This window comes from Sarcophilus harrisii, chromosome 2, assembly GCF_902635505.1.
Source record: "Sarcophilus harrisii chromosome 2, mSarHar1.11, whole genome shotgun sequence".
Classification (NCBI taxonomy): Eukaryota; Metazoa; Chordata; class Mammalia; order Dasyuromorphia; family Dasyuridae; genus Sarcophilus; species Sarcophilus harrisii.
This window is the reverse complement of record NC_045427.1, coordinates 131,546,238-131,556,966: the sequence shown is the minus strand read 5'-3', so window position 1 is coordinate 131,556,966 and position 10,729 is coordinate 131,546,238. Positions and strand designations below refer to the sequence as shown.

General features: G+C 39.0%; 1 protein-coding gene across 4 annotated transcripts in view; it reads right to left on the bottom strand.

Moving 5' to 3' along the window:
• Window positions 1-505: 505 nt before the first annotated feature.
• PSD3 (pleckstrin and Sec7 domain containing 3) overlaps window positions 506-10,729 on the bottom strand; it is a 580,732-nt gene continuing 570,508 nt past the window's right edge. For all 4 annotated transcript variants that reach the window (XM_031950819.1, XM_031950820.1, XM_031950822.1 and 1 more), the window contains one exon: window positions 506-2,983. In XM_031950819.1, the coding sequence (XP_031806679.1) occupies window positions 2,768-2,983 (216 nt within the window). In that variant the 3' untranslated portion in view covers window positions 506-2,767. The remainder of the gene's footprint in view (window positions 2,984-10,729) is intronic.

Genomic DNA, 10,729 nt, shown 5'->3' with positions numbered 1-10,729 from the left:
AAAAGTTCTTCTGTACCATAAAGTAAGCAGCAGGAAAAAAGGAAGTCTAAACGGAACCTTGTTTTATCTTCCTTGGCCAGATGCCATTAGAAAGAGACATCTATGAGTGAGAACCACTGCTGTAGTTCTCAGAGGTTCTGAGCTAGTTTCACTGTAATTCTGTGAAGGTTACTTCCTAGAGAATCAGATGTGACTTGTATTAACCAAGGACTGGAAGGAAGGAGCTCCTAGTCCAACAACTAATGATGGACCGGCATTATACGGGAGTAAGGGGTGACCCTGGGTCACAACACCAATTTCTGTATTCATTATTTTTAAAATAAATCTACATAAACATAGTACACAGCAGCTTAAAATATAAAAGTATATCTTCCTAATCCAGATGTATAACTCATCAGCATAACCAAAAGTAAAAAAAGGCTTCCATGAAGAAGGCAATGGAAATAATGCCTTATTCATGCTGAGGCTAGCCAAATATTTCTAGGATTAGTCTAAATACCAGTAATACTGTAGGCAAGGTACCATTTAATATGTATCATATGTTGTAAGCAAAATGCAAACAAACACACAATATACAAAGACACACATTGAATGCATACATACATTGAAGCAACAAGCAGAGTAATTTATATGAGTTCAGTTACTCAGACCAACAAGTAGCATTGTCCAGGTACCTCTCTCCAACATGTTAAGCTTAGGATAAATACATAGCAGACAATAGGCTGGAAATTCAAATGGAAAGAGTCTTTGTCCAAGGGTTACAGGAGTGGGGAAGATCTTCCTATCTCATGGGGGCCTATAGATTCAGAGAACAGTTACAAAAAGCAAAATACTCTGGGCTACACCACTATAAAATCCAACTTGTTTTTGTTCAGTTTCTGGAGCTTTCAGAAAAATGTAGCCCATTTACAGGGATGTTAAGTTAACAGGGCTTTTGTCTCAAGCCTGATCTGTTGTCATATGAGAAGCTATAGCCTCAAAAAGCTAAAGCCTGTCCTGTTTTCCCATCTCCCTAGGCATCAAATCAACATTCAGTTTGTCTTCACATATGACAGAAGTTACATTTTAATAAATAGCCCACTAGGATTAAAGATTTGTAAAGTCCGGTCAATTCCATCTTCTAAAAAGATTGTTTTGGTTTTTAAAGCTAATTCTCATTTCTTAGAATAATGCCACCTTTGCATAGCATTTAATTCTTTGGTCAAAGTACTTACACTTCAAGGTGACTCATTTCATAATGATTTCACTTGTTGTGACTCTACTGCTCAAGTGTGTGGGAGAGGAAGATTACTTCTTGAGGGTGGGCCAAAGTCTCCCTCTTGTTCCCTCTCTCTACAAGCCTCCCTTTCTTGTGCATATCTTCCCCTGAGTGCCAAAGGGATGCCACAGGAAGACTCAGGATGCCAAAAGATGTTTCACAACTACATGAGAAAACCTCAATGAGTGCTCTGGAAGAGAAGAATTTCCTTTGTTGACATCCCAAGTATAAGGAAAGGGACGTTGGGGCTACAGCAGTACTGAGCTAAGTGGTCTGCTCATCTGTTTCCTATCAAAGGAACCAAAATAATTAGCTGAGCAAAGAGTGGTCACCCATTTACAACCACCAGATTTCCAGCAGCTACGATCTAGATTTCACTATACATAAACAATTTTTCTGGGTTATTAAGACCAGATTATCATTCCAGACCCCTTGAGAACTGTCTATTTTGTAAAGTTTTTTTTTCCCTTGTTTATTCATTTCTCTGTGAAAACCTAAGAAAATGAGTAATTTGCAACAATACTCTGTTGAACATGGGGGCAAAGATCTCCCTTCTGCCTTCATGTTCACACAGCCAAGAAATAACCAAATATCTACATATCCTAATGCCAGTATGAAAGGCTATAATCGGACCGTGCAGAATCCCAAGTTCCTTCTCAGATCTCAGTCATGTTCCTGATGATGAAAACTGGAACCATGAACATAGCTCCCCAATGGCTGCTATGCCTGCCGTTCTTGGGCAAACAAAATTAACTTGAAATGAATCTTCCCTTAATCTTCACTGGACAAAATGACTTCACTCTGCTTTCCTCCACTTCTCAATGGGTGTTTCAAGTAAGCTAACATGAGTTGTCTAGGACTAATAATCCCTGCAGTCTTCTTAGTCTACTCCCCTGCTACTGGCAAGGTTCAGAACTTGATAAGTGCTAAAATGCGCTCAAGGCTGCATTACGTTGGGAAATCCTCATTCCCAGTGTCAGAGCCCTTCCCCTAACTTCTACCAGTGGTCAGTTCCACTTCTGTGACTGTGCAAGGTTTCATTTACAAAGACTTCTACTAATTCCAGACTTAGATGAACTCCAGCTAAGGCTACAAGGCTCATCGAGTTAAGTCTTTTACAATGGATTACTTTTTTTTTTCTTAAAGTAACAGCTGACTTGAGGAATACATAAAACAAGAGAGCAGTGTGCAAACAGGAGAAAATTCAAGGGGAAGGATCGCATCATTCATGGAGAAACAGCGTTTCCCTTCCCTTTGCAAAACAAGGTGCATCAGTTGTCCAATGGCAAATTCTCAAAGCAAAGAAAAATAGGGAGCAAAAGGAACCCTTGGCAATATGTACAGAAAACAACAACAACAAAAAATAGACTATAGAAAAAGGGTTACTAATGCACCATTTAGTCACAGAATCATTTGTTGGTATTGTTTTTATGAACCACAGATTATCAGAAAGATCTTGAAAAACAATATTTTGCTGCATGACCAGTGCTTCCTGTCCTCCAACGGATTCTAAGTAACCTTCTGTTTAATGCTTGGTGTTTCTGGTCTGTAGTCCTTCCTCTCTGAGACGTTGCGCTTGACCTTGACACTGACTGGAGAGGCCTCCTGGTTCAAGGATGGGCTTGAGTGGGATTTCTTCAGTCCCATCCCATCACTGTCGCTGCCGCCCAAGAGCTTCCTGCCTCCTTCTTTTAGAAGATTGACGTACATTTCGTAGCGAGATTTCTGAGGGCAGGAAAAAAAGATGGAAAATCCACAGGAGAATAACTGTTAATACATTATCCATAAATCGACCTGACTATAAAGGCATTTTAATGATATCAAGTCTGAATAAGCAAAAACAGATTTCATTCCATCAAATTGTCAGCAACTGCCCATAGGTAGCTAGTCCCAGAAAAATCATAGCTACATGACTGCACAACTGGACACTTATGTAGTTACTACTTTCCTGGTAGGACAAAATCAACTCAATGTCCCCTGAAGGTGTCTGGTTTCATCCAGTTCTTAAAGTTCTTTGATGCTAATTCATTTATTCATGCATCCAACAAGCAATTATTATGTAGTTACTTTATTTGGAAAAGCACCTTTCAACATAAGGAAACCCATCATTAATTACTCATTAAATATGAGAATATGAACAATTGCTCTTAAGCAAGGTTTTCTCCTCACAGGGAAATGCCCATTACAAGTGAGTTCCTTATAAACAGAACATCTGAACTTCAGATCTAATTAATTTTCAAGCTTGAGGCGATTCAAATCAAGGAACCTTTATTAAGCTCCTACTCTGTGCCAGGTTCCATGCTAAGTACTGGGGATTAAGAAAAGGCAAAAATAGTCCCTGATCTCAAGGAGCTTACAGTCTAAAGGGAGACACAACATTCAAACAACTATGCACAAACAAGATGCAGACAGGATAAAATGGAAATAATCTCAAGGCAAAGGCAGCAGCTTAAGGAGCACCACGAAAGGCTTCTTGCAGAAAGCAGAATATTAGTTGATCCTTGAAGAAAACTAGGAAAGTCAGGAGATAGAGAGCAGGAGAGGGAAATTTCTAGGCATGGGAGACAGCCGGTGAAAATAAGATGGAGCTGGGAGATGGAGTGTTTTGGATGAAGAACAGCAAAAGAGGCCTGTGTCACTGAATCCCAGAGCATTATTATCCCTAGTCTATAGATGAAAGGTAAACAAAGTTAAATGACTTGCCCAGGATCACACTGCTAGTTAAGTATCTTGAGGTCAGATTTAAATTCCAGTATTCCTAACTCCAAGTTCAATATTCTATCCACTGAGCCACCTAGTTGCAATTTAGGAGTAGGTAAGATCTGTATCTGGAGTACCATATCAAAAACACATACACTTCACAAATTACTTTGCTAGAATATATCCTGTAAGAAATGGGGGACTTATATTGTTTGTTTCTGTCTCCAGAAATGGGACTAAGTAATCTTAATATCTGAACAATAGTTTATAGAAGGGTAAAGGACATGAACACAAGGCATGTTATTTCAGATAGATGATGGCAGCCATACCATGAGGCAACTGAACCAAAACTATTGGAGATGGTTTAAAAAAGAATGAAATAAAAAGGAGTAAGATTCATTTTCACTATAAGATTCTGAAGAAACTGATGAGACCAGAAAAGAGGATTCCCCCCCTGCCAAAAAAAATTATGCATCTTAAAAATACAAGAAGAAAAAAAATTTTTTTTTTCTATTTCATTCTACACCTTTAGTTCCAAGAGTTCAGAGACAAATTCATCACATTATGGTGTCAATAAAAAATACTTGGGATGTGAGGGTGGGATAGAAGAGGAATCAAAGGAAAGCTTGGAGCTATTGGAGTAAAAAGGAAAAAAGAGAAAAATGAGGACCAGGGACAAGAGGAGGTGAGGTTATCACAAAATGTACCAAAGCAAGAAAATCTACTTGGCTTTGTTGCATTCACATAAATAGCAGTGCTGTATATGCTCTCTATAGGTTATTAAAAAGGTTTGTGATAAGCAGACCCTGCTATGTGTCTTCAGACCAGATTCCACATTGCCTCTTCCACACATTCAAAATGTGGGAAAAAATAATCCCTTTTTTAATGTTGGCAGAGCCATGTACTTGAATACGGGATTCAGACCATGATTTCCAGGAGGCTGCGGACTCATTTAAATCTATAGGGCTCCTACACTATGACTTCTTTGAATTCTAGGAGGCCTGCTAGAAAATTGGCTCTTATAATAACACACTTCAACAAAGGAATTGGGAAGAAACAGAGAGAGAACAGAGTTGAGGAGTTTTCCACATTGTTTTCCATTTGCCTCATTTGAAGATTGGTAGCTAAAGTAGGAATATTCTTTTCTGACTTAAGAGAGGTTTTGAATGCAACCTCTCCCCCTCATCAGATCAGGGGCAGAATTTAAGACTAAAGTTTAGTGGATTTCAATGTATCTTGTATTTATCTGACTTATACATAAGTCATTTGAATGTTGTTTTCATAATTAAGAATTTCAACTCCTTGAGGAGAGGGACTATCTTCTTCTCTTTGTTTCCCAAGAGAAGAAAGCATTGGAACATAGTAAGCACTTAATAGATGTTAGACTGAGTGAGATGGCACATAAGTCAAAGGAGAAGAAGGTAGCAGTAGGCACTTAATTAGTCAAGAGAGAAGAAGATGGTAAATTTAAAAAATATATTTCAAGAGTTGATACAACAAATCTTACATGTTTTAGTAGATCTGCACTGTCAGATATCCTAAATTAACCTGAAAGTTAGTGATGTTCAACATTCAATGGGATAGTTTAAAAAAACAAACAAACACACAGAAAGTTTAAGTGATTTCCCAAGATTCATAGCTAGTAAATGTGAACTAAAACATCAAATAAAGTCCAATAGAGATATGAATGCCCTTTCCATTGTTGGCCACAACTTTTATGATTTAATCATAAAATTAGTGAATAGTGAAGAAAGTGACTTTATGTTTTCAAAAGATGCTTTCCCATCCATTATTCCATTTGACCTCCAAAACAATTCTGGAAAGTAGGCGGGGCAATCATTAGTAGACCTGATAAATTGTGACTAGATGATCCTCTCATTTTAAAGCAAAGGAACTTGAAGCACAGAAAAGATAATTAGAATGTCAAAAAGGAGGAGGCGAAATAAATATTTGCCTCCTATAATAAATAAATGCCTACTATATATGTTAAATAAAATCTTAACAAATAATATCTCTTTTGATTTTCACAACCACCCTAGGAGGTAAATGCTATTATTATCTCCATTTTACAACTGAGGAAATTGAGGCAGACAAAAAGTGTTTTAGACTAGATTTTGTTATGGGCCAGAACTCTGACCTTGAAACAAGGATGCTTACAAGGTACTAAGTGAAATTGAAGAGAAAATGGTTATCTAGTTTAGCATGGTTCAGTATGATTGATTTAATCCTACAACAAATAATGGTTTCCTAGTGATATAATGATTGGTTTATACTCAGTGTAGAGCATATAAACTAGGAGCCTCAGCTAGGTTGATTGAGAGATTCCGAGAGGCAGAGAAGACAAAGGACTGGAGGCAGGAGCTTAAGCTCTCAGAACCAACGGGAGAAATTCAATTCCTCGTGGCTGGCCTGGCCTCCTGCACTTCTCTCACTAAGACCAAGGCCAGACAGAAAGGCTCTCCAGAAAGCTGCCCAGCCCCAGACAAAGAGACAATAAAGGATTTGGACTTTAACCCCTGGCTACTCTTCTGGTGGTTACTAAAGTGAAACGAAGGCTGCTCCCAGAGACCCCAAGAAAACTGAACCAGAGAACATTACAAGATTTTAACTTAAGTCTTTTCAATTCTAAACCGGTTGTTTCATCTATTGTGCCTACAGAAACTGAAGGGTTCTGGACACAACCCAGATTTTAATGGAGAAAACCCCTCACTCATGACAAACAATGATGCATCTTCTGTTTGAAGATGTCCAGTGAGAGGGACCGCATTATCTTACATAACTCAAGGTTGCATATAGTAGATGGGGTAAAGATCATCTCTTCCATTGGTACCAGCCATAAAGACCTGAAAAGGTCTGGGGGGAAATGGAGAGCATTAAACTTGGAATCACAATACCTGAATTGCTATCTAAATCAGTTGGCTTCTGTGGACCTCAGTTTCCTTATTTAAAAAATGAGCAGGCTGGACTAAGCAAGTTCTGAGTCTACGTTTTTGGGAACACTCATAGCTGAACATCAAACATAGGGATCAACGTGTGTATATCTGTGTGTAAAAACATTCAGAAATCCTTCTCTATCAGACATTTTTTCCTCATTCACCCAATTCCAACACATTTGTAAAATTATAAGAATTTACCCTTGCGGTTCCCCTCCACACTTTAAAAAAAAGATTCTTTTAGCTAAAATGGCCAAGGGGAAACATCTGAAGTACATGACATCTCACAGCACAGACAGGACCAGCATGGCTTCGTTCACCGAGTGACCAGAATGAGGGTTAGAATGAGGGTTGGAAGGAGGCTCACCCCAAACAAAAGGCGGGTTCCTCGCCTGTGGGTCCCACTGGTGGGGGGTGCGCTTCTGGGGCCCATTATTCCAAGAGTTGATAAAGGGCAAATAGATAAAGCCGTGCAAGGCCCAATATCTCACTACTCAGGATCCACCAACCAAGCATGCTCTCAAGGACGGGAAGCCTCAGGTTCCGGGAGCTCAGACACGGGCCTGGTTCTGCGTCAGCGTCAGGGGCCCAGCGGTCACCGAGGTTCACACCCGGGCTCACTCAGTCACCTCTGCAGAGGCTTCTGAGGCACAGGACCCACCGGCCCGCTCCTCTGCACCGCCCCATGCGCCTGCTGCTTGTGGGCGCTGCCGGATTCCTTCCTACTCCGGCGGCCCGGCCTCCTGTCCAGGCCCAGGGCTGCTCCCCCGCGGGCAGCACCCCTGTCGGCCTTCCCGTGCCCTCCCCTCCCGCCTCTGCTGACGCCCTCCCTGGGCACCAAGGCTGGCACCCAGCAGAGGGCCGAGCTCTCCAGGCAGGGCTCATATCCCGGGGTGCCGGTGAGGCCCCCCTGACACACACATGGGGCAGACCCACGGTACTGAGACACACTTCTTTTGTTACCACTGCCTTTTTTTCCTCCGTGCAGAGGCCAAAATTATTTCATGAGATGTTCTTGAAGACCCATTCAGATCTTAAAACAAAATACATTTTTATAGGGGTTTTTTGGGTGTGGTTTTAAATCCATGATTTTATTGGCATAAAGACTTTCCCCAGTAGGAAAGCTGCCTCTGTGGTCTGTAAAGTATTTTGGGGAGTTGCTTGGGGGCACAGAAAAATTAAGTGACCTGGGGGGGGGGGGGAAGGCTTAGAAACCTGGTTTTCCTAATCCCAAGGTTAATAATCCATTCAGTTGAACTACCTTGGCCCCCATGTACTAAATGTGTAGTAGGAAAACAAGTGAGAGTTTTTACTCCTACCTAAACTTAATAATAAAGTAAGCCCTCGGGAGTTCTTATGATGTCTCATCTTAGTGTCTTTCTGATATAGAGTAGAGAATGGTCTTCAAATGTGTCCTTTTAGCAAAAAGGGTATGTTTCAAGGTAACATTCAGTAGTGGTTATGTATCTGGGACGGCACTGCTGTCAGTTCCTCCTATATCATTCGAAGGTATAATTGGAAAATTAAAGTCTCTGCTGCAATGTGATTACAGCAGGCTGATGGCCCTCTTAAGATAAATCCTTGCATTCTGTGCCTAGAGTTTAAACTCCATACAGTGGATAACATTATTTTTGTCATTTCAAAACAGCATGAAGTCTGCATTTGGCACTCAACAAATAATAAACCATAACAATGATAACCCTCTTTGTCTGAGAATAATATTGAAAGCCAGATGGCTGACAGGGTTCAAAAAATACACACTCACATTACTTAACAGAATTGTATACTCAAGCCAAAGCACCAAATAAGAACAAGAACACAGACAGAGAGAATACTGCTAGCTCTCTCTTTCCAACATCTGTTAATAAAGTAATATGGTCTGCTTCTTGAGCAACACGGAGAAACTTCTCATTTGTATGGGGCATTTAATACTTAGAATGCTGGATTTGACATCAAAAAGATATGGCTCTGAATACTGATTCCAATAAGGTCACTAGGTGGATCAAGTACAAATCACTCAGTTTCCTTGAAACCATTTCCTCATTTGAAAAAATAAGGATAATCACATTTGCACAATCAATCTCATTACACTGTTTGGATGCCTAAACATAGCACTCTGTAAACATAAAAGCACTTTAGAAATAGGACCTATTATGTTGTTGTTATTATTCATATAATAAGTTAAAAGAAAAGTCAACTTCATTTCTTTGTAGTCTGAGAATTCTAGGGTATGAAGGAACCCTAAAAAGTCAGCCCTTTCATATGGGACTCCATTCTCCCACAACAGCGATATGAGTGCTCCCAGAATGGAGAAATAAGCACAAAAGACAGAAAGATATCCTAAGATGGATATGGTTCCACCCAAAACTAAGAGCTGTGATGTTATACATCCCAAAAAAAAAAAAAAAAAAAAATACTGCTGTTTATCCCTTTCAGACCCAAATATTTTGTTAATAAGGATTTAGGGCAGGCAGAAGGGTTAGATCTATGTGTTTACTTGAGTTCTTATTTGACTCCTGATCCTTAACATTTCCTACTCTTTGTAGAAGCAAATGTAAATGCAACTTCAATGCTTTTCTTTAGGCACTAACACGGGGAATAAGAATTTTGTCAATGTACTTTTTATTCTAAAAAAAAAAAACTAAAATAAAAATACATAAAAAAAAAAAATCTCGAAGGTCTTGCCATCGTGAAATATAACTTTATACTTAACTCCCTACTTCCTTCTCCTGTCTACCAGATATAAACTGCTTTATTTGATTAGAGTTTTCTCTTTCTACCTAACCAGCAAGCTTTATGCTTTAAATTCTCTCCCAATGTATGACACATTCCTGTAATACTTTCACCTACACTCCAGCTGTCCCAAAGGAAACCAAAGACAAAATTGACTAATGACTCAATTACTTCCAAGTTTTCATCTTTCATTGACATAGACTTCTTTCTTGAGATTAAGAGTATCCTTTCCAAATCTGTGCTAAGTCTATTTGGCAAAACAGATTCTTGATAAATATTTTATAAACCAATGGGGGAAAGGCAACTATCTCCTCAAATATGCAGCACAAACATCTACTCTTTACACCCAGGAGGAATGGAGACTAAAATGCACTGTCAAATAGGATTAACAAGTGGCAGTTTGTGTTACATCTCATTTGAATCTTCTTTTTAGGCATTAGGTTAAATGGTTACAGGCTTAACACAATGAAGAAAAAGGAGAAGGAAATGTTTGTTGTTTTTTTTTTTTAAAGTGAGTTTAATGACATCCATAAGTAAATGTGAGTGTATTTGATGGAACCATCAAATTTTTTCCTGAACCTTAGACCTTTAAAAAATTTCACAGAGGTAAAAAGCAGTCTTTTTGACCTTTGTTACATGAAAAATAAAGTAGCAGCCCAAATGACGATTAAACTCCTCTGGCAATTTTGAATTATTCCAACTTCTCTTGTTTGCCTGCAGTCCCTACTCTAAATCAAATGTAAAATAAATATCTGGAATTTTTCCTTTTCTTTTTTTCTTCCCTTTCAAAACAAAGCATGTTAAAAAAAAAAAAAAGCCATCTGGCAACAAAATAAGAATAAAGCTAGTGGTTCTTAGTTATCCAAATGGACAGACTGCCTAAGTATTTCTGGGGCTTTGTGTAGTAGAGAAAAAGGACTTGAAAAACCCTTGCTTATACAAGTTACAGTGGCAGATCATCTTTACTTGGCATTTTGTGGGATGATGCAGAAAATACAGTTGTGTAGTTCTTATCCTTTCCTTACACATTTTAATTTAATAAAAACATTCAAATTTCCTAAAGGTTAAGCTGCTTACAAGTCAAATCTCAAAATTTTTTTATTTT